At 37.9% G+C, this 27,806-nt stretch overlaps 3 protein-coding genes across 8 annotated transcripts; 2 read left to right on the top strand and 1 right to left on the bottom strand.

Moving 5' to 3' along the window:
- The first annotated feature begins 71 nt into the window (after window positions 1–71).
- Window positions 72–26,147, top strand: LOC119084836. Of its 6 annotated transcripts, XM_037194926.1 has the most exons (10): window positions 77–367; window positions 476–605; window positions 4,382–4,567; window positions 19,358–21,897; window positions 21,956–22,180; window positions 23,451–23,507; window positions 23,978–24,244; window positions 24,324–24,503; window positions 24,572–24,887; window positions 25,867–26,147. In XM_037194926.1, exons 4-10 carry the CDS (start codon window positions 19,441–19,443, stop codon window positions 25,869–25,871), a joined length of 3,507 nt encoding a protein of 1,168 aa, XP_037050821.1. In that variant the 5' UTR covers window positions 77–367; window positions 476–605; window positions 4,382–4,567; window positions 19,358–19,440; the 3' UTR covers window positions 25,872–26,147. The 6 variants fall into 6 exon arrangements, with proteins under 6 accessions (XP_037050825.1, XP_037050821.1, XP_037050822.1 ...); XM_037194930.1 differs by lacking the exon at window positions 23,451–23,507 and having other exon boundaries at window positions 72–367; XM_037194927.1 differs by lacking the exons at window positions 77–367; window positions 476–605; window positions 4,382–4,567 and adding an exon at window positions 16,694–16,927.
- Window positions 260–4,575, top strand: LOC119085489 (uncharacterized protein KIAA1143 homolog). Its single transcript, XM_037195905.1, has 3 exons — window positions 260–367; window positions 476–605; window positions 4,382–4,575. The coding sequence occupies exons 1-3, from the start codon at window positions 260–262 to the stop codon at window positions 4,573–4,575; spliced, it is 432 nt and encodes a 143-aa protein (XP_037051800.1).
- Window positions 9,264–10,141, bottom strand: LOC119084896. The gene is made up of 3 exons (XM_037195047.1): window positions 9,828–10,141; window positions 9,483–9,759; window positions 9,264–9,412 (listed from the first exon to the last, which is right to left on the bottom strand). The coding sequence occupies exons 1-3, from the start codon at window positions 10,110–10,112 to the stop codon at window positions 9,336–9,338; spliced, it is 639 nt and encodes a 212-aa protein (XP_037050942.1). The 5' UTR covers window positions 10,113–10,141; the 3' UTR covers window positions 9,264–9,335.
- Window positions 26,148–27,806: the final 1,659 nt, after the last annotated feature.

Here is a 27,806-nt window from a genome sequence, read left to right as displayed (position 1 = left end):
CCCCTAGCTCTATTTGAGTGTCATCCATTTTTACACTCACACATTCACATCGAATAGTTGTCATTATTTAATATAATTTTTTTTTGGGGTTAGACGTCCACTTCTCATATCCTTTAAAAAAAAGTCATTTATCATTTTACCTATAAAAATCGTGTATGTGAAATTCAGTGGAGTTTTATTTGTAGAAAGAAATTTACAATTTGTTTTGTTTGAATCGAACGCCAATTTTAGCTATTCGTAAAAATGTCTCCAATGAACAATGTCTAAACGTAATCAAGTTCAATTTTCACGACCTGAAGATCCGAAGTTTTTAAAATTGATCAAAGAGCAAATTGGCTATAAAAACGAACCAAGCGTTGACACAAAGGTAAGAGGGGCACGTCAAAGAAAGACGTACGCAGAGGGAAATGAATATGGAAACGTCCAAAACGATCTGATTGATGTGAGGTTACGTTTTGTTGTTTTATTTTTGCAGCGTCAAAAGTTGAATCAAGAATTTGATGATAGTTCTGACAGTGACGACGAACAGCCCCAAATTGTGATCGTGAAAAGTGGTGATTTAAGTGCTGAACAAGTTGAAGCTGAAAAAAGGCGGATTGAAAGTGGTAAGCATTTATTGACTTTTATTGTGTTGATCTGTCGGATTGGTTAATTGTACCGCAGTAAACTCACAGCTTGGCTGCTTGTTTTGAATTTGAGGAATTTCGCCAGTGATATTCAATGAATCCAAATATTCGATTACACTTACCACTTACGGTTATGACAGTACGTTAAGCCCATACAGTGAACAGTGATAGCCAATCACAAATTTCTTACGAAAAAATGTTCAATTGATTTAACTCATGGAAAAACCAGAATATGATTACGCGGAAATGCATTAAGCAGATCAGGCATCATTTAATGAACAGGTCCGCAAAAAAAAAACTAATTTTTCAAGTCGATCCATTCTATGTAACAAATTGTCTCGTCTGTTTTACCGGCCAACCCTTAAATGCGGGTTTTAAGAGCGATGTCGCCAATTCTTCAGGTGATTTTTGTAACTTTGGGAACATGCGGTCTCCGATTTTAATGAGTGATTTGTCTTTCAATTCTAGGAAACACGTATCTTTCACTTTTTCTTTTAAAAAAATTGTTTTTTGCAAAAAGCGTTCAAAAGCGAAGACATGTCAGAGGGTACCGAAAACAGTTTTTCGACAATAACTCAAGAAAAAATTATTTTAAATGGTTGTAATGTTGTACGAATGTCGGCCTTGGAAAGACCTACAGGTAGAGTCTACGCACCGCTTGGTGCTAGTAGATCCGCGAGAGTTATGACTAAAAATATAGTGAATGTTCGGAGAGTCCGCCTTCTCTGCTGCTTCGATGTTCCATGGAACTGAGAATGGGGTGTTGTCACCCACTATCGTTCCATATATAAATGAACCCAGTACTTTTGTGATGCAAGCCTACAGAAGTCTTGGAAAAAAAGTTGGTGCCAAAATGTAGATTTTTTCCTTCTTTCTGAGGGCCCAACTGTTGGAACAGCGTCTGGAACGGTACTACGACAATCCAATCAGATCCAATCAAGTGAAAAATTATTAAATTTGCCGCGGAGCATTTTAGTCAAATAAAGTGTTTGCGTATAGCAAATGACCTCAGGTCTTCCAAACTCCTGTCGCGTAGCAAATATTGGTCCAATTGAAAAACTAATTACTGTTCCGGACTCCTGAGGTCATTTGCTATACGCAAACACTTTATTTGACTAAAATGCTCCGTTCGGAATGAATTCGTTAATTTTAAATGAAAAATTGGTTTGTGAGTCATAACTTGGAGAAACCTGTACAGATTACACAATCTGTAAAGGTTTTTCTAAATGAATTCTTTTTCAAAATTATATGATCGCAGTAACAACCACGAATATGTTAGCTTTCAACAGAAAAGAGATTTGGTTGTAGCAGTTTGCCCAGTTTTCTTAGAGCTGGTCAAACGACTACAGCAAAGCACTGACAGTGCGTTGCTACAGCCGAAACTAATTTCTATATAAAGCTAATACATTCGTGGTCGTTATTGCGGTCGTATCTTTTTCAAAGAGGATCTGATGAAAAGATATCATCAAAAATGAAAGACGAGACACGCAAATGTACGGTAAAATTTTAGCTAAGTTTAAGCACCGATGCCACTTAAGACTTAACTCCCATGCAGGTGCTGTAATTCCACCTATGATAACTCCCCGGGTCGAAAGGTTTTTTTGTTTTGATTTTTGTATACCTTTAAAATGAAATTAATCGAAACCGGCCGCGCCAAAGCATTTTTAAATTGCATTCGTCCAGATCAAAAAACGTTCTTGATCCGCCCCTGATCCCATGAAATGTATAGTGATGAGCAGAGATTTAATTATTCCTTTTTTCGGGACCTTCACTCGACTAATCTTAGTTGTTGATCCTGAAGATTTCTTTACCTGCATGACATTCGGTTTTTATTCGATCGGTACTGACATCCTATTTTCCACTTTTTTGATCGATATAAGTCAGACTTAATTGTTTACAACGGAATGAAACTGAAGTCGAGTATAAGTGACACGAAATATTATAAGTGGAACCTGGGCCCAGATGAGAAACACAGAGCGCGATGTTTAGCATTCCCTTATAACTTAAACTTCCAAGACGTATGTAATTCGTGCTTAAAACTGGTGTTCCCAAATCGATATAAAATTGCATGATCTTTAAGATGCGCTTGATATATGTACCGATTCAATAAGAAAATGAAAATCTGAAGAAAAAGAATAAACTTTTTTGCCTGTGGCTTTTTGAATGATGTGTGTGTGTCACACATGAATAATGGTCCACACTCATGTGTGTGCGGTATCACACATGCAAACGCCTATATTTCTCCATTCTATAACGTACATTCACGCATTACACACTAGCACTACTTTTGCTCAACTTCGTTTTTCCCTTTTCGAACTTGTACATTTGAATGTTTGCTTGAACGTCGTGTTGTATTGTACGATATATAGGTACACCACGTGTTTTCGGTTATACCGGCTTTTTTATTGCTTGCAATATTCATATTCTTATGTGATTTTTTTGAAGAAGATTGAAATGGTTTTTATTCAATTGTTTTGAATGGATGGGTTGCAGGGTCCTATTATAGTATTATAGTACATGATAATGCTACCAGAAAACGTAGCATCGATACGAAACGTTTATCAAAAACGATCGATTCGCAAAGATTTTATTGTTTCGTTAGGAATTTCAAATTCTGTACGCGTTGTAGGCACATCCAGAGGTGCAGTGATGAAAATGTTTTTTTTATGTACTAGATGAGTGGAATGTCACTCGGTGGCAGCAGCAAGTATAGAAAGTAGATTGCGCGTTCTTTCTGAATTATTTTCTTGACTAGTGACCGATGCCGATTATATAATCGTAGAGAAGGTAAAGTCAGAATTCATAACTACACAGAGTAGCGTGGATACCGCGGGAATGATGGCCTAAAAGTAAGGTCACGTTTGTCTCTACGAATCTAGATTACTTTCACATAAATTATGGAACCCCGCAAGTAAAACTGACATTTAGAAAGATCTATGTTGCCATTCAAAGCGTACGCACGCTCAAAATAGTTATTTATGCCACTGAGTGATAATCTTGTTTAAGCACAAGATGTGTACGTCTAGATTGCCACCGAGTTTCGTACAACGTTTTTCTCAGCACAGCAACCCAAATTTTTACTTTTCGTCACTGAGTTGAGCAAGAATCAGTTTTTGAAGCTACACACTGCGCGCTTTCATACGCTTTTCTGTAGCCTCACACCCTTTGGTGATTCTGAATGCGAAAATGAGTTAACGATGAGTAACTATGAAAAACGTTGGATACAATGGTACCTTCGTCAGTACGATAACATATATTTACATGACACTCCGTGATATAACTATATTAACCACACGATGTGTTCCGGCAAACTGGGACAGCGGCTCAGTTGCAATATAAATTACAATGTTACCACAGATGTTCAACGAAAACCATAGTCATTTATATGACAAGGGATAAAAAGATGAAAAGTCGAGTTTTCGTGTGAAGTTTGTTGATCTGAGGCGAAGCCGATGTCAACAATCACACAAAAACGTGACTTTTTATCTTTTCATCCCGAGTTTTGTAATGAATCTTACATGTTTTTGAAGCCTAGACCAATTCTCTTGTTTTCCCTAGGTGTGAAATAAGCCACTTTCGACTGTAGGGAAAACAAAAGCATGTAAAGATTTTGTGAGAGTCGCTCTAATATTATAGTTCTCTTTTAGTTCAGTTCTGAAAGAATTTGTCATTTAATTGGTGATCATTAACGCATTGTCAATGTCCGTATCCACACACATTTATTTCACCGCCTTTTTGTCTATATTTCATTTCAGAAAATTTAAAGAAACCAGCCGACCTATCGCAACGAGTCATCTTTAAGGCGAAAACATCAAAAGCCGAGAAAAGGTCTGCCACTGAAGAAGAGAACTCAGGTGCAGGGAAAAAAGATAAATCAAAGAAAAGCGTCAAAGCACCATCGAAACTATCGTTTGATCTGGAAGACGAGAATTACGATAGCGGTGAGTAGAGTCAAAATATAGTTGTAATAATACGTTTTAAATGGTGCAGCAAACGGCTATTCATCTGTTATAATGACAAGGTCTGGATAATATGCTGCTTTATATAGGAAAATGCATGTTAAAAAAATTGAAGTACAAGATTTCAAATCGACAGATTGAAAATACTTTGATCGATGGAAGTAATAGAGCCGATAATAATACTGGTCGTAAGCTTGCCGTCTGTAAGAGGGTATTGTGTACTAATATTGATTTTTGCACAATATCTCGTGTTTCTTGTAAATAAGAAATATTCTTTGCTGTTTGACCTTGGATATTTGTGGTTCTAATTGGAACAGATTCTTTGTAGATGGTAGCGAAGGTTTCACACAAATTTTCAACTACTTTCGTTCAAGACTAAAAGTTTGACAGAACGCTCGTACATCTTCTGTTATTTTATCAGATTTCGGTCTTAACCATCAGCCTGAACTATTCATTAACTTAATATCTGATGATATCCTGATGACATCAATAATTGAGTGTATAATATATTGGCTTCTCAATAAGAATAAAATGACACGATAATCATCAACCTTTGAACCTTAGGTATCACTCAGGACTCTGTCCCATTTCTGGTCCAAAGAATTGTATAGAAAATAACCAGTTTATCTACTGTAATGTCAAAATATTCATAGTTGGTGACATGGGTCAATATCTAAATGGAGTAAATTTACACACTGACAGATCGGTTGTGGTAGATGTTACCCATGTCAGAGCGTAATTTGACAGGTTCCTGCGGAAAATAATATACGAACGGATTCTATTGGTGTTGTAGTAGGTGCTTCGTGTATGGCTGACGATGTGTTTTTGCATGAAAACAATGAAACTTTTGACTGCTAACACGTTAGTAAATGAGGTTTTGCGTACACGATGTGTTGCCGAGCGCGCTTCGTTCACATCTCACATACGCAAAACAACCCCGTTTACAAACTAGTTAGGAAAATAGCCATTTTTCTATAATTTTTTATCCCGAAATGGTCAGGAAAGAAAACGGTACAATTCTTCTATGTGATTATCGTTCCGGACGATAATATCGCCCAAGAGACGAAAATATCCAGTTCTGGGCAATATTATCGCTGAGAGCAACGCACTTCAAGAATCAGTGATACCCTAAATAGGGTACTGAAACTTGACAGTGTTTGACACAACTGTACAAACACTGTAAAAAACCACTTCATACAAAATAGTACTCTATTTGGCTGCTGTCGACAATGATCACTTTTGCTTAAAGTGCGTTGCTGAGAGATGATATTATTAATCGAAAAAGCGATCATTATCGCCCAGAACGGGATAATTCTACCCTCTGGTCGATATTCTTGCCCACTAAACTTTGTGGACGATATTATCATCTTCTGGGCAAAATTAACATCTTCTGTGTGATATTATTGTCTTCTGGGCGGCATTATTGTCTTATTGATTGACTTCTGGGTGATAGTATTAACTTATGGCACTGCAAATTAAAAGTTGTAAAGTGCGTCATTTAGTTCTAATTATCGCCAAAGATGTACGATAATATCGCTCTGGTTTGTGACATCCGAATGGTAAGAAATTTCTTGTTTTAATGTTTTGTAAAAGGAAAATTGACTCTAGATTGTGCGAAAGTTGTTTTTATTTAATTGTTAGTCCATTGAGTTGCAGCGTCAGCGTGTGCTGTGGTTGATAATAGAAGGTTGTTTGAGGTCTATAATGGCATGTTATAAAAGTATAAAAGTCAAGAAGGACAATTACTGAATAAATGAAAAATCACTCTGGGTGATAATACCACTCGCCGATAGGGTGATATTATCCCTTTCTGGGCGATATTATCTTATTCTGGGCGATAATGATCTCTTTTTCAATCAATAATATCATCTCTGAGCGATAACATTGCATATTAACGTCTTCTGGGCGATATTATCGTCGAGGACGATAATCACACGGTAGAAATGTCCCGTCACCTCAGGAAAGTTAAATATCTTTGGCGAATTGTTTTTTTTCTTCTCTTCTCCATCAGTCATCCCGTTCCATCCTATCATCCTAAAACACATACTACGATAAGTTTTCGCTGTAACAACAAGAGCCGATGCAATGTGTAGTCGTTCGTTATATATATACAATTTATGTGTACATATCTACAGTACATTATGTATTGAAACGTGGATGGCACATACGTACGTATATCATTTTATTTATAAACTTGTGACATAGGTACCCACGTTACATACAAACATTTCGAATTAAACATTTATATAGTTACGTGTACATTTACCTATCAGCACATCAGTTTTAGGTACTAATGGTTTATACATATTATATATAAAAACGAAATAAATAAATAGATTTGTGTCTTACACTTTTATATAACATAAGAGAGAATGTTACTGTTGGTTTGGAAATATGTCTTACCATCTTCTGAAACTTTTATCAAAATTTAGAAAAGGAAGAAATTGCAGTAAATGGTTCCATTTCCCCATCAAATTCTCTAACAATTGAATCATAAAATCATAAATTGATCAATTTAATCACTTTATAAGGAAGATTTGTTACTTCGTTCATTTTCTGGATGTTAAAATCATTCGAAGCGAGTTCGGGCTCGTGTAAAAGAACTTCGCATTGAAGCCGATAATGGAAATTTGAACACGTAGTTTCCACTGTGTCTCTATAAACAATAAAACTGAATTTGAAATTCCATTAATTTTTTTATAAACGTTATCCTCCTCTGTCTTGGGAAAGGTTATTGTTCGATATATTCGGTCTGAATTTCTCTACAAATCTACCAGTTTTTCATGCGAAAATTTCCAATGCAGTTGGATGTGTGTATGTAAGAAATTAGCCAAGATATATGAATTGATACAATGAATCATTGTTCATCCAGCATTGATTTGGACGACTTACAAGCCATTTGGAACAATTTGTGCTGGTCGTTTGGTTTGAATATTAGTTACCAAATCGATTAGAAACTGAAATTTTCCATCAAAATTGCTATGATTGCTACAAGAATTCAGATTTTTTTAAAAAATTAGTATGGCGAGAAGCGAGAGCTTTTCCAAAGGTTTTTTTTTGGTATTTTTCGAATTTAATTGGAGTCATAAGAAAAGAGTCGTAATCAGCCACATAGACAAAATAAGTCTTGGACGATGCCATTATATTGATAGAGGGGACTCCGTTGTGTGAAATGAAGTAGCGTACTATTTTGTACAAGAAAAAAAAACTCTGAACGGCTTTGGGAGAATTTTGTTCAGAGTTCGGGCATATGGTGTATATACCGTCTGATGATGTGATCACCGTGGTTCCCTTCGTGTATAATTCAATTCGTATCTGTGCGATGACGGTTTGAACCGATATCCGATACTGAAGTATGGGTTTTAAGTGTGCCAATTTTTCACAAAACGGTTTTTATTTTGCAGAGACGAATTCGTTGTTGTTGTTGTTTTGTTCGACTGATGTCATTAATTCAAAGCACAGCATAATTGATATGATTCATATTCTTGTCGGACTTTAACTGAAAGCTGTCGGTTCTACTTTCACATTTTTATTAAATGCGATAATTAAACTGGGAACTGGGTGCGGCAGTTCTCAATTTTTCCGTCAAACAGTAAATTGTATACACGAAGCTTTAGATGGTTATATTCTGTTAAACGGATTTTCGACATGATGAATGAAGTAATAGACAATTTTGGTCCGGGGACATTTCTCCACTGTAAATATCGTCAGGAACGATTGTTATCGTTCAAAAAACGATAATATCGTCCTGTGTACTATAATATCGTTTCCAAAACGATATTGTCGTTTTTTAGACGACAATATTGTGTTTTGGAAGATAAAAGAACGATTAAATCGTACAGAAGATGATAATGGTGATGTCCGGCTGGTATTTTCATCCAGTGCGATATTATCGTTCAGAAAGCGATGGTATCGTTCAAAAAACGTTATTATCGTTTTCTGGACTACGTTACTGTCGATATTGACAGTGTAGAAACGTCGCTTCTCCAACTGTGCAATACAAAACTATTATTAGAGGAAAAAGAGAGATGAAGCGTTTAGGAATTTGTATTCCAAAATATCGTCGACACAATATTCAATTCGCATCTTTAGCAAAGAACCGAAAATACTCCATCCTCATCTTTGTTGTCCAGATACACAATAGCTCGATTCCTGTGACAGTTGAGCAACGCTGATCAAGGTCGTTACGATTTATTAAATTATTTTGATAAAATTATTCTAGACTCTAGGCTACCTGTGCCCATCCATCGAAGATTTAAAATTAGCTGCGATAAACTCTGACTGGCATCGAGTTAAGGCACACCAAACACTTGGATGCTCCTGCCTAACTTGTTTTTCTACAGCAGCCAAACGAATATTAAAGAGTCGATTCCGTTTAGGGTGTTTATAAGTAAAGATAACACTTTCCTCCAGTACACATTGTGCCCTACTTACTACCTGAGTGTAATCGGCTGTAGAAAAATGTCGACGACAAATTGAAAGATTTTCCATTTCACTTGATTTTCTTACATAACTCTGATATCCTTCTCGTGCCTCTCACCATGTCACAAACTATTGATTGACCGCATGTTTTAGGTAGGAAGATTCTATTTCTAATAAAATCTGTTATAGAAGCTCCATTTGACTGTAAATACCATAATGCAGACAAGGAACGTCGATATCCAAGTGAAAAAAATGATTGTGCACTTACAGATTAAACAATTATTTTTATTGCGTCTGAAATTTATGATAAACTTTTATATCACCGAATCTAGACAATTCTGACATCAGCACAGTTTCTGAATACTTGAGTTGGATTAGCTGTGAAGCAACTGTTTTGTACCCATTCTGTAAAAAATTAACAAAATTTCCATGTTACGATGTTCGTATGTGGTTTAGATATTTAATATAAGCTTACCTTGAGACCATGGGTAGAATGTCCTGTGTGTGAATCTGATGGTGCATCGGTTGCATCTGACATTAGCGGGAAGTTGAACTCTAACGGAGATGTTGTATTGACCTTCTGAACGATTGTCGTATGGTGTGCAAAGTCTGTTACCGCCCTGAATTCTTTGTGCTGAAGAAACCATTGGCAACACTTGGAAGCAATTGTCAGTTTCGGTTTGAGAGGCACACAGTTCAATTTGGAATCCTCCATAATGGGCAGCTTGATAACGAGCAGTCATTTCAACGATCTGTGAAACGAAGACAGCAACAAAAATTGACGGCCCAAACAAATGGTTAGATTGAAAAAACGACTTACGGATCCAGCAGTGTATGTGGCAACAATGATACCCTTATCGAACTGTCCACCTTGGCTGGCATCTCGGTTGCCCGGAGCTTCACCACAACGTCCGCATGTCGAGAAAGCAGTATTTTGTTGAACATTACCGCACCAAACACCGAAATTATCCCACCAGAAGGGTTGTGTGGCACCGAATTCTGGACGCAATTGGATCGATGTACGCGCAATGGGTTCAAATAAGAACACATGAGCATTAGCGTAGCTCGCGGCCAGCAGCAAAATCACAATAGAATACTTCATCATGTTTGTTCAGAAACTGAATGATAGCAAAACGGAAAATGTGGCGCATTTTTATTTTTGACTGAAGTGGTTTCAGATTTAATTTAATCAATTGATTGCAATCGCTGTGATTTTAGAGGGGTTATTAATTGCACAAAAAAAAAGTTTCGAAGTCCACACATACTTTAACTCGAGCTATGCGGTACTCACTCATGAAGTCAGACGCCACAAGTCTCGGGTTTCGTTACTTATGTTATTGTACAATGTACATGCCATTATGATGAGTGACTTGCGGCTTATGTCACACACAGAGACAACATTGACAACATTTCATAATTCCCGCAACTCTCTCGCGCCTCTCTATTTGTTATTAGAAATTGTGGAGTTTGTTTTACAGTTTATATTTATGTGACGAATGCGAAGGTGTAAAAGTAAAAATTCCTCCTCTTTAGTGAGAATCTTATGACCAGATTAACATGCACGCCATGGACACATGGCATTGTGAAGATTAGCTGACGTCTTATTGGTTTGATACGGTAAAACCGTTATCAGTCGATAATAACTGTATTCACTACATATTCCCGTGGAGGGCATCTATATCACCCCCACGATCTCTTTTATCTTCTTATTTTGACGCTAAAAATTGTCTACACTGCGCACCTTTGTTTTCGTGTAAGAAACGATTGTTATAAGGACATGATGACCTCGTGCTTCAGAAGAATTTTCTTACACTTTTGCTACGCTTTTGCGTTTGTTACGAATGACATGACCCTGAACGTTCAAAAATTGAGTGATATTCCAACGCAAATATACCTGCTGGTACCCAATACAAGCATAAAATAGCGTTTTTTTTGGCATGTCTCAAAATTTCTAGAAATATTTTTGTTAAGATTTTTGGAATCATTTTAGCGGTTCGGAAAAATCGGCAAAGTTTGCATGGGAAAATTTTTTCCCATATATTCAAGTTAAATTCGGAATCAGCCAGCTAACATCATATTTTGAGTCGGTTTTAATTAAACAAAATTACAGTGAAAGACATCTCAAATGTCTCATTGTCATTTTTTTCAGAGAATGTCATTGTGAATTTGCAATGACACAATAAAATTCTCAGAAAAATGTGACAGTGAGACATTTGAGATGTCGTTCACTGTAGGAGAAAAAATTCATACAAAAAAGACACTCTTACACTGAGCGAAATTTCCTACGTGCTATGCGTATATCATTCGTGCACCCTGTTAAAAAGTGTGGTAAGGTAGTTACACAGCCGGCTCGAATATAATACGTGCGAGAAGTATTTCTCTTCCACAAAGATTTAAAAATATGAATTTTATTGAATTCATCTACGGTAGACACCATATTAGCAGCTTATAGTAGTTATTATGTATTTTAGCAGCTATTGGTAACAAATGTCTCAAATTAAAAATTGACTTCTTTGGGAATTGAACCGGGGACCTCTGGATCATGAGCCAACGATCTTTCTAATGTTGCAGTACCAACACTACTGGTTGACATTTCTTATTGTTGAAGCGTACTTTAAAAGCCATATACATGTGTGGCGTATAAGTTACGCATAGAACGTTATAAAGTATCGCACATAAATAATTATATGTCGTTTTTAAACATAATTGAATTTAAATCGACTTGATGGCAAGATAGTTATGGATTATCAAAATGCTTATAATCAATTTCAGATAAATCCAATTTAAACAACTTTCTGATATGATTACGAAATAAAACTACTTCACAAAAAATGAAATTATTTTGTCGAGATTTCTCTAATTTACTAAAAAACAATTTTGTAGTTGATCTTCTTCGTGTTAAGAAATATAAATAAATATGATCCAAATTCAATGTTTAAGACCAGCATCCACTATATACGTTAAACATACGTGATGTGCGTTTAATTTCCGTCCCACTCGTAAGTTATTCACATTGCACGTACATCACTACAATACGTAGCACATGAATGTTCAAATCTGACAATCGAAATACGTAACTACGTTGTCAACGTGTCCCACGTATAGAAAACATTGTCCATGTATCATATAATGTCAATGATGTATATCATACCGTTTCGATGAATTTTACACATACGCGGAGTATTGTCTGAAGTTTCTTTTTCTGGGTGTAGAACGCACTCACAATTCATGTCAAAAGAATATAAAAATGAGTGCGTTTACAGAACCTGTATGCCCTTCGGGTGGAAGTTAGACCATACATATTTTCATTGTTTCTTAGAGATTTAAATTTATGTGAAGTGATCCTACAGGGCCGTAACGATCATTTGATATCAAAGATTGCTATCCTGAAAACCCGCGAAATTTTTAGACCCGTACGAAGTACTGGGGTCTTATAGGTTTACGCATACGTTTGTAACACGTCGAATTGGACTCCCTGAGTAAGGAAAAGCCTATTGTGGTTGTACATAGATGCCAAATCCGCGAAAAAAAAATGTCCGTCTGTCTGTCTGTCTGTCCGTCTGTTGGTTCTCTAACTTGAGTAAAACGCTGAATAGTATTTTCGTCCCAAGAAAGAAAGCTTAGAAGCTCTTGATAGTAGAGAGTTTGCGCAAATGACGTGTAGATTCTAAGTTAACGTATAAATCCGAATTTATAAGTTATAGGTCAACTACTTATAAAGTAAAAGATATAAGTTCAGAAGTTTTTATGTCAAAAGTTTGAAAATCGAATGTTATGGAGACAAAAGATGGTGGATCATGTAGACCAACTAAACTTTAGGAACCATCCTACAGTGACATCAACAATCCCAAAAACTTTGAAGGCAACCCACAAAAACATGTAAAATTCATCAAAATTTTCAAATTCTTGGACTGAGCTAACTCTTCTCAAGTGTCAACGAGGGCAAATTTCTTCCTCGTTGTAAATTTTTTAACCTTTTAGTAATAAACTTGCTGAATAAAATTTTGTCATAGCTATTCACATAGCTATTCATCCTGAAGAGCTACAACTGACGACAGAATCAGGACCATTAATTCCTGTGGTATTTCTCGGATATTTTCAAGAGCTATGTTTCTGATGTCGAGTGAAGAAATATGATGCAAAATTTGTCGCTCATCTGTCGCTTCTAACTCTTCTCAGTCCAAGAATTTCGAGATTATATTGAATTTTTCATGTTTTTCTGGGTTTTCTTCAACATTTTTGGGATTATTGATGTCACTTGATTCCTAAAGTTTATTTGGTCTTCATGATTTACCATCTTTCCATCTTTTGATTTTCATACTTTCGACCCATAACTTTATGAACTTTCACTTCATAGGTTCTCACTTCATAACTTATAAATCCGGATTTATAAGTTAACTTATAATTTATACGTTATTTGCGCAAACTCTCTCGTGTTTTTAGCCCCGTACGAAGTACAAGGGGCTAATAGGATTACGATGCCGTGTGTAATTGATGGAATTCGAAGCAGACGGTAAGGGCAAAGTGTTTGCCTATGTTCATAGATAACGAATCCGCAATAAAAATTTTGTCTGTCCGTCCGTCCGTCCGTCTGTCACGTCGATATCTTGAGTAAATCAAATCCGAATCCAAATCAAAAATTTTTTTCCCCTGAAATATAGTCGAAATAGTGAGGCTAAGTTCGAAGATGGGCAATTTTGGGTCGACCCCTCCCGAGCTGGGGCCCCATAACTGATTTAACGTTTTCCGAAGATATCTGCGGCCATTCAAAGGCTAAACATGTAAGTGATACGTCAAATAAAAGGTATTTACAATACCGATCGACAAATTTTTTTTTATGGAAATCAGATGATCGACTCGTTAGTTAGACCCCTTGGAGTGAACTAGGTACAGGGTGGCAAGCCGTTTTTGCTTGTAGGTTGGCCAAATTTGAACGGATTTCGATGGATTTTGCTTTATTAGATAGGTATTGACCGTACCAATCAGGGGAAAAAAAGTTCATGGAATTCGGTTTACAGAAGCGTGAGCTAGGTCTCTTGGAGTGAGCTTATATGTGGCTACTCGGCCGTACAGTGAACGTGGTGTTTTTTGTTAATATATCGAGTAAACTTTGACCAAATTTCATTAATTTTTTTTTGTTTGAAAGGTATTATTGAATGTAAAGCAGCTGTACTAATTTCCATCTCCTAACAAAATGGCCGTCGGCCGCCATTTTGGATTTTTGTAAAAACAATAGAAATCGGTGAAAATGATACTTACAAAGTTACTGATCAGTGGGAAGTGATTGGTTATGTGTGTGGGGTGTTTCAAGCATCCCAAATATGGATATCTATTTATAAATATATACAGCTATATTGAGCTATATAACGGTGTAGATAGTTCTTTTGAGCTATATACTAGCATATTTATTAGTAAAATGTTTATTTATAGGTAAATATAGGTTAATATAAATTGTTGCAAAAATTTTTAAGTTTGGGTTACAGTTGAAAGGAACGTCGTACGGGGCTTCGTAATTGCGCTATGCGCAATTTTTAAGACGTGCACATTTCATAAGAATTTTAGGTTAGTAGGTTTAGGGTAAGAGTAGGGCGACCGACGAACTAGGGTCGCGTACGCAATAGATGTACGGGTTCGTACGGGGCTCTGTCGCAGCGAACGCTCCGACTGTTCTGACGGCTCGTTTGAAATATTTTTTGGTTATCAGAGAATCGATTCTTCCCGTTTTATGTTTGTATCCCTTTCATACAAATTTTTTCTTGCTTCTTGCCTGGCAGAAAATCAAAGCTTGAAAGCGGCTGTTTGAAAATAAATAGGAATTTTGAGCGTCACTCACAGAATAGCTACAAGTTTTTGATGTCTAGAAACAAATGGGAAAGATTAAAAGTCTGAGGAAATCGCCGTCAACGTAATTTATATTGATACAGCAACTATTTTATGTGCGTCGCACGTATGTGTTATCGGCTAGCTACTCGCAAATAAAGATAAGATTATTTTAGAGAATTGTTAGGGATCACTAACATTCAATGTCCCGTTCAGATGATTGGTTAAATAACAAATGGTGGCACGTCGAAGCGAAGATCCTTTAACTCGCCAAATTAGTTATTGGACTTTATTTATCATCCCAGAAAACAATTTTGTGTCGACTACAAATGCTATCAACATTCATCTCATCACTTTAGGACTTATAAATTTATCCCAAAGTTTCGTCAAAATCATCAAAGTTATTCCAAATTATTTAAACAAAAGTTTGTATCACTTATCAATCACGATTAGATCCATTCGTCGCTACATCACAGATTTATTCACGAAAATTTAAACATACTCATTTTTCTTTCAAACGTTCAGGTCCTTGTCCATTTTAAATTCTATTATTTAATATTGCCGATCCTATCTCGAGGAATTTAACTTTGTAAAATTCTGAGAATTAACATGATCAGCTGGTGGAATTAGCCATATACCAGGCCTTACTCATGTAACGTTACGTAACTATATTTAACGTAAATCTTCGTATCTCTCAGTTATATTGAAGCTAGTACTTGCGATTGAAGAGTTCTATCTCTTGTGAAAGCAAGACCCATTATTAAGTACCAGCCAAATTGATTACTGTCGAAAAGGACGATACAGAAATCACAAATTTGGTCGAAAAAGTGGTAATTATTTGCCATCAAATATTTTCAACTGTTTGCGTTCAAATTTTAAACATCTCTGCGATTATATCAAGGAGCAATCACTTCCTATTTAATCCCAACTAATCCCAGATTGTAATTTACCTCGTCTTGTGTTTAATGGGGCACTTTGCTGAATAGTCAACTTGGTTTTTCTTTTGCAAGAAAATTTAACATGACGAAAATTTAATGTTTTGTCAGGTCACGTTACGTTTTGCTATCGAAATTCCAAGAGTCCCACAAAAAAATTCTATGGAAAGCTCAACGCGACATTCACAATATACAGTTGGATGTTATATTTAAGTCCAACAAAATTTAGAATAGACTTTTTGAGTTGAAAAAAGACTAGATGGTCTGGGGGGATGAATTGACAGTTGACAGCTGTAAAATCGGTTCGTTTTTGATTACTTTCGTTCACTTTCGTTGATTAAAAGTTAAAGTGGACGAAAGTGATCGAAAGTGAACCGATTACAGCTGTCAGCTGTCAATTCATACCCCCAGACCTTCTAGTCTTTTTTTTAACTTAAAAGGTCTATACGCAAAAAATATTTAAAATAACTCGTGTAAACTAAAGGAAACATCGGTTGGCCCACCCTCATTTTTTTCAGTACTTCATTCTTTGCGCTCTATTTTCATGCTCTCCATGAAATGTCATGGATGTGAAGTTGGTTCACAAAAACTAGTCCGCTGTCATAAGTAATTTTATGCCGAAATGTCCTAGAAATGTAATCTAGCATTATACGACAATCTACTACATTAAAGCTTATATTTCCAAATAGAATTTCCCTACTCCTCGTTATCCGAACTGCGAAAAATCTAACAAACTATCATTACAACAAAAACAAATCAAAATCATAAATAATACAAATCAAGCAATATTCCACTGATTCTAGTTTCTATTTTCCCCAAATTCGAATCGGTTGCGAAACGGTCGAACGTCTACCATTTAAATGAAATTCGGATCACCCCAATTACGTGTCTGTGTGGAAACGGTGAGTCACGTGATCACACAAATTGACGCCATTTTATTGTATGTCGATGGCAAGGGGTATTCTTGACGTCTCTTTACAGTGTGCTTTTAATAGTGAAAAAGTTCCTTCTGCCAACGGAACTTACGAATTTGTATTCAGAGTTTTTTTTTCCCCAAAGAAACGTTTATTGTTTTCAATTTGTAAATAAATTTCTTGATTTCAAGCAATCGTAAACTGTGATTATACGTTTACGGTGCATCCATTAACATAAAATTGTGCAAAAGGTAAATAAAAGAAATTTTGTTTTGATTTTTCGGTTGGAGAACACAATGAATATAATATCTTGTATGGTATTGAGAGCGGTGTATATTATATTGTTTTCGACATTTGAATGAAAAATATCTTAAGCATGGACTCTCTTCACTGTGTGTGTGTGTGGATTTGTGAATGTATTGAGGTTGGATGGTTCAAAATGAAATTACGTGTGATAGTGTCTATAGTTACATGCGAATGAGAATAAAATACGGAGACAGAGTGTGTGGTGTTTGGCAGCGGCATTTTTTTTTGCTTATGCTCGGTAGGAATATTACTTAAAACTTCACATGTAATGTGAATTTCAGTCGGATAGTATGCGTTTGTATATCGTGTGTGTCGGCTGTTATTGTATTGCATTGTGAATGTTATTTTGTGGCAGCTGCTGCTTGCTCTGTGAAACTTTAGACTGACTATGTGCTCCGCATTGGGGCCCCGACCTGTAACGCCACAAACATTTTCAAAATGGCGATACGGGCCAAGCGTACACGATTAACTCGGTTGATGTAATTAGAAATTTTCATCTAAGATTTTTCAATTTTTTTCGAACTTTTGTTTATTATTTTCGTAACGATTCATGTAATGCGCTTTTGTTCAAGTGTTTGTACATTATTCACTGGTGTGTTTATGAACCAGCTGATTTTATGGTTTTGTTTGATTGTTTGCGAAAAAAGATAGAATATTTTCAATAAACTGAATCTTAAGTCGAAAGAAAAACTTTGCATAAACTAAACGGTGAATTAACGGAACTATATTGAATGTGTGCATGTTCATTGATGAGTGCTGAATCAATGGTCCCAGATTGCCGATTTGTGAACTGAGCCAACCAGACGGATGTTAAAATTTAAAACAAAAAAACGAGAAAAATGTAAACAGTTTGCTTACACTTAAAACGAAATCATTTGGAGACAAACTATAAGTAATTATAAAGTGCAATTTACGGCGACAAAATTACGTTCCTTAATGCGAATACCTATCATAATGTCAGTTGTTTTGTGCTGTATAATGCAACGATACATGTTGACCTATTACTTAACATGACTGTAAAGTTCAAATAGAAGAAGAAGAAAAAATGAAACAAATTTGAACGACGCGACACTCAATTCCCGATAATATCGATAAAATTTCGATTCGATTTCTGGTCTTTTTTGCTTCAAAAATTTTCAATTTTTCCTCTTTCTTTTTCGCTCAAAAAACATTTTTCTATGAACCCATACATGATACGCTGATATGATTTTTCGTTCCCTCTTTGCCCCTCTTCATATCGTGCATAATACATAGTTTGTAACCTCTAACTGTTTGTACCTAATAACATCGGGCAAAAGAGTGGTGATGAAACATGAACACATAGCAGTTAATATAGCATTCTTCTGTCGTTTGGGTCTCGGTTTGATATATACACACATCCCAGTTTTAATTTTGCTCTTTCGTTTCCACTTTTGCTGTTATCACAAAATCGGCCAAAAAATGAAATTCGATAAAATATTCCGATTTGAAGGGAAAAGTGTTTAATTGAATATTGTGTCGGTCGATGATTACACGGTGGATTCTGTAAAGTAGGTAAATGGAAAGGTGTAGGATGGTTGGGTTTTTTTCTAAGTTTTTTTTTTCTCTCTTCTTCTGTATAAGTCTTCTGACATGACACTTTAAAGCTGGCATATTTTTAATGTTTTCACGTTGCCGGCACTGGTTGGTGGTATTTTGTTTGAGCACTGGTTTTGTTTAATTTTTTTTTTTTTCATTTCCGGCAATTTGTTGTGAGGAAAGTAGTAACTGTCTGAGACTGGCAATTCGTTATCACCGTCTCGCACATTTTATTCGATTTCAATTTTATTCTGTTTCCTTGATGTGCTGGAAGACTGTATTGTTGTGGTGGTTTCGTCCGGTATCCAGTACAATTGTTCAGTCATCCCTGCAGGGACGCCGACTTGGGTTTGGGAGTAGTCGTGCTCACACAACAAGCGAATCTGGGAGTACAGGTGCTCTTTCAAGTAAAACTGGAAAGATGTAGTGGTGCTCATCATTCGAGTAGTGGTGCCCGAGCCTCGCTTGTCCTTAGAAGTCGGCGCCCCTGCATCCCTGGATGTTTCGTTGATGTTCATGTGTTCTCATCAGAATCGGTTAGCCAAAAGCTAATATTTTGGTTGCATTTGACGAATCCGATTGACCATTCCATCTGTCATCCCATAACATTCACTCATGGAAACAATGTCTTTGTAGATTTGGATTGCATGTGGGGGGGGGGGGTTCATGTTAGAAAAGAAATTCAAGGAAAAACAATCGGAGCGAATGAGAATGCACACTTTGAAAATATCAAGCTTTCGTACCTGTGATAGTGCCCCAATCACTTCGTTCTATTTTAACCGAATCAATAATGGTTTTCCTGTTTCTCTTCGTTACAGACTAACAGTTCACAACTTCTGCGTAGCTAATCAAACGAAATTTTAAGTTTCCAACAAATTCAATCGAAACAAAAGGCCACAACATGGGCGAAGTAGGAACAAATTCACCCGACAGTCCAAGTATTAACATCAAAATGAACGGTGTCAATGGAACATACGACGACGAACAAATGGAAATTGATGATTCACAAAATGATTCCCAGGAATCGAGTGAAATATCCACAAAACAATCCGAAGCTAGTGACATTTCAGCGGATGTACGGGACGCTGATGTGCATGTAAAGCCAACATTAGAACCGATACATGAATGTAACACACAAGAGGAATGCGACGATGAGTCCGGTGATAAAAGTGAATCTGAAAGTAAGAAAGATGCGGATGACAGATGCAATTCGAAAGCCGTACCGGCGAATGGCGACAGTATGCCGGAGAAGTCAATGGATATAACACGTGAAGATGACGGTAGCACTATGGACTCTGAACTTCCATCCGAAGACAATGATAACGCGTCCGATGAGGCTCCGATCGAGGGAAGAGTGGTCGATGAGAACATTGACGACATAATGGAGCACGAAGACGACGAGGATGTTGATGACGAGGACGATGTTACCGTAGATGAAAAGAATCCATTGGAAGATTCGGATGCAGCCGAAAAAGAGAATCAGGTAACGAATGGTGGCGGTAGTATTGATGAAGAAGTCGAACATGTCCCCATTGTCGATGAAGTGCACGCGATATCCGATTCCGATGATGATGATGAGGAACAAGACAACCGGCAGCGAAAAGATAATGATTCGCCGATGGAAGTGGATGGAAAGTCAAACGGTCATAACAGTAAGGCCGACGACGACAAGCCTGTGAGCATTCATTCGGATTCGGACGACGATCAACAAGATAAGGGCACGAAGAACGGCATCGGCCCAACAGAACAATCCAGCGACAATGAAGACTGTGTGGTCATCGAAGATGACAACAAAAAGGATGATGAAACCGGACCACGTCGAAGTTCGAGAGCACGCAAAAGTATACTGAACGTTCGCGACTTTGCTTCGTTCGATGATGTGGAGGAGGTGAATCAAGATCCATTGTCACAAAGTGTTGCCAAGAAACCGAAAATTGCAGCACCACCATCACTGGGCATAACGATCCAGGATGCCAGAAGTCTGGCACCAGATCCCCTCAGTACAATCGGTACATCGTTTCAGCAGCAATTTATCCAAGCTCAAGGCAACACCAACGCCAAAAAGGAACCGACATTGGTTATTATCGACACAAATCAAATTATGGCTAGAGGAGGTGTGCAGCAGGCAGCAGCAACAGCAGCTGCTGTACAATCGCTTCAGTCACAAAACTTCTCCGTTCATCCCGTTGGTGTGCCAGCTCAAGGAGTCTATCCAACAAATTCGCGTGCCTCAATCACACCGATCGTACAAAAAAGTCCTCCGAAACCAACAACCGCTCCTTTACTGCTACCAGCTCTGACCGACGATATGTTTGTGCTGGAAGCACCATCGTTCATAGTTCCCTACATATACGAAAAGCCACCTAGTGATAATCTGAGAGATATTATCGACAAGGTCGGAAAAGAATTGGCTGAACAAAGAAAACGGGAAGAAGAGGCTGAGGAGAAAGAAGCCAAAGACAATGAAGTAAAAGTCAAGGATGAATCGGCCGTGGACGCCGTTTCGAATGCTGACGACACCAGTGCAGCAACGACTACAGAAGACAAGAAAAAGAAGAAGAAACGCGTAAAAAAGAGCGGTGATGAGTCGTGGGACGAGTCGGAATCGGAATCGACCGACGATGAGCTGTCCGACGATGAGACCCAGCGAACAAAAGTGTTAATCAAAGCCGTTGATGAGGACTTGGAATCAATTAAGACACACATCATAACGCCAGATGCCGTCAAAGATGCCGCACCGCCTGCGACCGGCGTGAAAAAGGACAACTATTTCGAAAGTCCGTTGGGCAAATTCTTCATGGACATTGGCATCAATTTGGTTCAGGAGCATGTGCAAACGGATTTGCTGCGACAGCAAAAGAAGAAATTGACACGTAGCGGCGAGGCAGCACCACCAAGCGTACAAATGGCAATAAATTCGTTGAAAAAGAATTTGGAATTGAGCAAAGTGAAAAATGAAATGTTCAAATTCGAAACGAAACGTTGCGAATATTGTAGCTTTAAATCCGAATCGGCTCTGGCGATGGCTCATCATTACGAAACGCCTCACATGAACCAGCACATGTACCGGTGTAACTTTTGTACATTTGAAACGCGGCCACCATACGACATTCTATTTCACATGGAGGCGGTGCACAATATCAAGGCTAGGCTAGAAAAGGCAATTTCTTATCATCAATGTCCCAATTGTCCGTTCGAAGACAATGGACGCTCGAAGTTGGCCCGACATTCAATGGTTTGTGTGAAAAAATTCATACCCGAAGAGAATCTGAAGCCACAGCTGGATTGGGAACCGCCTGCGAAAATTCCACGCATAAAGCCAAGACACGGACTGGTTGGCACAGCCACGGCTTATCAGGTAATGTCAATTTTTAGCATTTTTTTGTTAGAATACTGAAACATTCCCATTTACATAGGCGATGGCTGCGCAAGCACAACGAGCAGCTAGTGGTGCTGCAATGCAACGTCAAAATGCCGTCAATGCAGCTATGATGCGTGGCCGTGGACGACCACAAACTGTTACTAAACCATCGCCAGCTGGGAATGTGCTCAGAACTAATCAACAACCGCTTCGACCGCAAATACCCGGTATGGTTTTGCCAAACAATTTCCAATTGGGTGCAGCTGGTCAGTACATTCAGGTAAGCTTGACACCATTCAGTGGTTTTAAAACGGGGGGAATTCAATAACCTGTTTTCGGATCTTACCATTATGGTGTAACGTGAGTGCTGGTTAACTTGATCGTTGGCTTAAAGAGTCTTTTGTGAAAATTTAATTTTGCTTCAAAGTTAAGGGAACATAGCAAACGCAGTGCTTTCATGAATTAGTTCCGATCACTTACGCAACTTACTTCGTGGGCCGTGTGACTGACTCACGTTCTCCTCAAATAGAGACAAGAATTATCCGATTTTAACTCCTCACGAAATTGTAGTAAGGTTTCCCGAACTGTTCACAAATTGCGAAGTGTGACTGGTCTTTTCGTATTCGCCCACTGATATCAGATTCGTAGAAATCGAGTAAAGAGAGTAACCTATTGCGAAACGTTTCCATAAAAGTACAAGTCGTAGATATTGCTCACAACGCAAGTACAAAAGCTCTTATGAAATATATGCAGAAACACTTCCACAAAGAAGATAATTGCTAGTCTCATACAACTCTATAATATTCCATCGAGAACCGAGTGCAGAGGCGACTTTTCTACACAGTGAACATCATCAGGAATGATGTTTTTTGAACGATAATATCGTCCAAAAGCGACATTATCCTGATGATATTGACCTGCAGAAATGTCCCGCCACCGAACCGAGTCAAGAAACAAACAAACAACCTAAGTGCCCCCACGTTGCGCTCTTTGTGGTCATTTTCTTCTGTGTGTTTGGTGCCTCCATTTTGTCGATCAAAATTCGGAGATGAAATGAATCTCCAGGTCTGGACAGATCTTGAAACCTTCGTCGAAATTTTTGTGAATTTTTGTTCAAAGGATAGAAGGCTAGAATGACCGCAACTGACACCAAATGACAAAGGAATAGTGCATGAACTGGCCATTTTGCTGCAACGTAAACATTAAACGTATAACCATTAACCACCGGCTCAATACAATACTAACAAATGGATTTGCCGAAGTTCGATTTCAATGATGTGTCGCAATTCGACTTTATCAAATCCATTGCAATAACAGCGGGAACTACTAAAACGAATCAATTATTAACTCTCCGAACTCTGTATGCTTCCATTCTTCAACAATTCTACCATTTACTCGATCAGTCTACTAATCAACTAAACAGAGCGTTCGATCTGTGTTCATTTGTCCCTCTGCATTTTCACAAAAATTAACTTTGCTTGGTGTGACGATGGCTAATCCAATTTCAAATGCAAGAAGTTCGATTCTAAATGCATTTATCTCTCAATTAGATTTCAGGAGCAGGTGTGGCAATGGTGCCAAATGCTCTCAATGCTTACATCAACCAGGTTGGTAAATCAAAAATAAAAACGAAATGTTCCACGTGATTTGTACAATTAGTTTCTCGTTTTACGCACAGATTATGATGGTATGACTGTAGTCTATTACATCTTGTTACACTTGTCTAGTAGATGTATGACAAAAGTGGGGACGACCTCTTAGTCTGTTTCTTTTATTGTCTCTGCCGACACTGCCATCAATTTTCCCACCTTAGAATCTAAATCTTAAATTTACTTAGTCTACACGATTAGGTACCTTCTGTTCCATACAAAGTTTTCGTCGTCCTTGTTTTGTTAGCCCACTGCACTGCGAATTTGGTCTCATCAGTCCCGGATTGAGTGATTCATCACTCAGATTCAGAACGACACTTTTGTCCGTTTTGTGCGTTATCTCATTTGTCCTTCGCAAACTCCCCCAGCCAATGGTGATTGATCTTTAACTGAATTTACAATAATGTTCTCATATTTAATGGTTACAGCAACCCGGTCCCAAGTCGTCTAAGCAACAGCAGCCAAGCATATCAATAACACCGCTCCCAAGGCAACCAGCATCGGCCCTATCATCGTTTCAACTACAAGCAGCTGCTGCACAACTGGCCAAACCATCGGCAACCACTGGAATCAAACCCGGCCAATCGTCTTCTGGCGGTGGTAAGGCCTCATTCGTTATTTGTGAAATATGCGACGGATACATCAAGGATTTGGATCAACTGAGGAACCATATGCAATGGATGCACAAAGTTAAGGTGAGCATACCGACATTCCGAGTGGCAAAAAGAAACGCTCAGAAGTAAACTGAAAATCGTAACTACTCTCCTTTTGCAGATTCACCCGAAAATGATATACAATCGCCCGCCACTCAATTGCCAGAAATGCCAATTTAGATTTTTCACCGATCAAGGCTTGGAAAGACATCTGCTTGGTTCGCACGGATTGGTCACTAGCTCAATGCAAGAAGCCGCTAATAAAGGAAAAGATGCCGGTCGCTGTCCTGTATGTGGCAGGGTAAGTAGCGTCGTAGCTTCTCTCGTCCGAAGTCGACAAACAATAAATTCATGTGGCCCAATTCGTAGATGTATCAATGGAAACTTCTCAATCACGTGTCGCGCGACCACAATATGACGTTAAAACCTGCCCATCTATCGTACAAGTGTACCGTTTGTACCGCCACATTCGGTATGTACAAACAATTCGAAAATCACGTCTATTCGGCGCACAGTACCGTGGCAAAGAAGGCAATGGACAACAAAAAAGCACCCGGACCCGGCAGCAGTAAATCGGGCGATTCCTTGTTGAAGCCGCTAAAAATCAACGATGAGATTACAATTATTCCACAACCAGCATCCAGGCACTCACAGAAAAACATGGACATTGAGAGCCACGTTATTGGTAAGCAAGAGCCAAAAGATTTTAATTTTGATTTTTTTTTTTTGTGAATAGACTTGGTGGAGTAATGAGTGTGTGGATGTTGATCGGAGCGTCGATAAGCCTTTGTTTAAGGATTTTTCGCTTAGGAGATGGAACAACTTTGAAATCTTTTAAGAGAACATTGTTAAAGTTTTGCCGATTGAGGGTCACATCTCAGATCGTTCTAAATCACTTACTTGGTTAGCCTGGCCTAATCTAATATATCAACCGTTTGGTAGATAAAGTGATAGGGAAGTCAGACCTAGTAACAATGCATTTGTGGCATTTTTCAGAAAATTTAAAGGAGACTTCTGGTACGTGCATCCTTACACCAATAGATCACTTCGTGATGTCAAGTCTTGGTACAATTAAAACACAAAACCGTCTTGACTCTCACAAGCCATTTTGCTCTATATCGAATTCGAGTGAAGTTAACTGCGTATACCAGCAACCGCGAAGTGATCTATCTGGACAGAGGTCTTACTACAGTTCTTGTGGTCAACTTGTTAACATTTTTGAGAGAATGTTTCAACGGATTTTTAGTGAATGCATTGAACAGTTGTTTTAAGTTCAACGTTGAAGTACCTACTTCACAAACAAGTGCCTTGGCAAGACTTTTACTCACAGTCGTAAAAAACAACCACGCATGTGCTGGTGGTGTAGTTTTTGTGCGATAGTTCACATTTCAGTAGTTATAGAGTGTTCCATTTCGGATATTGTTTACTTTTATGCTGCGGAGACACCAAACAAAATACGAGGAAAGTGTTCAGTTTCGCGATTTTTTGGTCTGCGAGGACAGAACTGATTCCGAAATGGAATGATCTATCGAGTTATGGAGTGATCGTTACTGCAACAGTGTTTTGTAAACGAGGCGTGATAACAATAGGTCCAAGCCCGCCCATACTAATCAACTTGTCACTTAGCGCTTGCATTAATCCAATTTCTTTCTTCTCCATTTTAGATTAAAGACTTTCGATTCCAAATCCAGCTACACACAACATTAAATATGGATTTTATATAGAAAAATGTTATGAATTACGGACCCAGATTGAACGACGGATAAAATATGAAATGGATTCAACTAAGCAAAACGGATGGAAGAGGAAAAACATTCACATTGAAATGAACGTTGTATGAGGACGCGTTTGTGAAGGCGAAACATAAATTAATTTATTTAGTACACACACACACACAACCAATAAAACTTGTAAACAATCTGAGAGAAAACATCAACAACAACAAAAACAAAATAAAAAGAGAAAGAAACAAAAAAGAAAATTGAAGAAAAAGGAAACAATTTAGCAAAACATAACCTTTGTGAAATAGAATTAATTTAATTTAAAATGATCATTAAATAAAAATTTATATATTAATGAAAGTGTCGGTGTGTATGTGATGATGGTTTGGAATATCTATAACGAGTCCGTTCAGTGCACCCTCATTCATTTGCATTACACAACTCTATCAACTAACATGCGTATTATGCACAAACAATGTCATGAGATGTGGATAAAAATGCTCTGTGCGCCTCTGTAACGCTTTAAAATTGGTTTCCATTCTGTTTGCCGCGAAAAGTTGTGGAACAAAACTTTTTCTGGAAATAATCAAGTTTTTGTCTTTTTTGAGCACTATGGAACTCGCAAATAACATTTTTAAGGAAAGGTTTCCGCCCTAATGTTCCACACAAACCGATAAAAATACACAACCGAACAGGAAAAGCTGGAGGAACAAATATTTGAACGATTAAAATTTACCTCGAACGTTTTCGGGATCGATGAACCCATCTACAGGAGGTGATAAACCAAACTGTTGATCTCAAATTTATCAAATCGTCGTCAAGTTGATTCAGGGCCTATTATTTGGGAATTAGTTCCCAAATATTTCCAAATATTCCCAAATATTTCCAAATATTGAACTGAATTGAAGAAGTCGTCTGTAGAGACGCAGATGTCTTTTCACTCAGAAACTACCCTTTAAATATTTGAACGATCAGTGGATCACGGTGGGGCTGAACGAACTTTAAATAAACATGTCGACTTCCATCTTGCTTCTTTTCATAGCTGAGTTAGGGGAGGCGTGTACTATCCAACGGCACATGGTGCAGGCGCAACCGCTGAGCCGTTTCTGAGAACTAGGAATATCGTCGCCTGGCTCCGCGGAAGTTGCTGGACCAGTGTTTGAAACTGGAATCGGTAGACGGATAAATTCTAAGAACAACCATGTAAAAATTATTGCTCTAGGTCATTTGGTCGCAGAGAAGGCAAGGTATGGGAGTAGCCAAAGTTCACCGAGGGTAGCAAAAAAATGACTTTTCTGAAAATGTACCAAAAGAGACCACTTACAAAAAAAAATTATTGCCATTCGAAAGAGCACATTATCCTTGTCTAGAAACGCTATTAAAGTGCTGGATCGAGAACTTCGTCGAGGAGGCATCACCTCTTGAAGAGGTGGAATTTTCGACTTTCACCTTCTATTGCTCTGCGACCAAATGACCGAGAGCAATAATTTTTACATGGTTGTTCTTAGAATTTATCCCTCTACCGATTCCAGTTTCAAACACTGGTCCAGCAACTTCCGCGGAGCCAGGCGACGATGTTCCTAGTTCTCAGAAACGGCTCAGCGGTTGCGCCTGCAACATGTGCCCTTTGATAGTACACGCCTCCCCTAACTCAGCTATGAAAAGAACCGAGATGGAAGTCGACATGTTTATTTAAAGTTCGTTCAGCCCCACCGTGGGATATTATCCTTATAAACTTTTTAATACACAAAATGACCTGTTTTAAGCCGATGGAGGAACCCCAAAAGATTTAAGTGTTAAGTGCAATGAAAGTAACACTTTGTTCATATGGAATATGCATTGACATTGCCTAATCACGTCAAGCACATTACGTCCGAGGTTCC

Source organism: Bradysia coprophila, unplaced genomic scaffold (genome assembly GCF_014529535.1).
Source record: "Bradysia coprophila strain Holo2 unplaced genomic scaffold, BU_Bcop_v1 contig_94, whole genome shotgun sequence".
Taxonomy (NCBI): domain Eukaryota; kingdom Metazoa; phylum Arthropoda; class Insecta; order Diptera; family Sciaridae; genus Bradysia; species Bradysia coprophila.
This window is presented reverse-complemented; position numbering and strand designations above follow the sequence as displayed.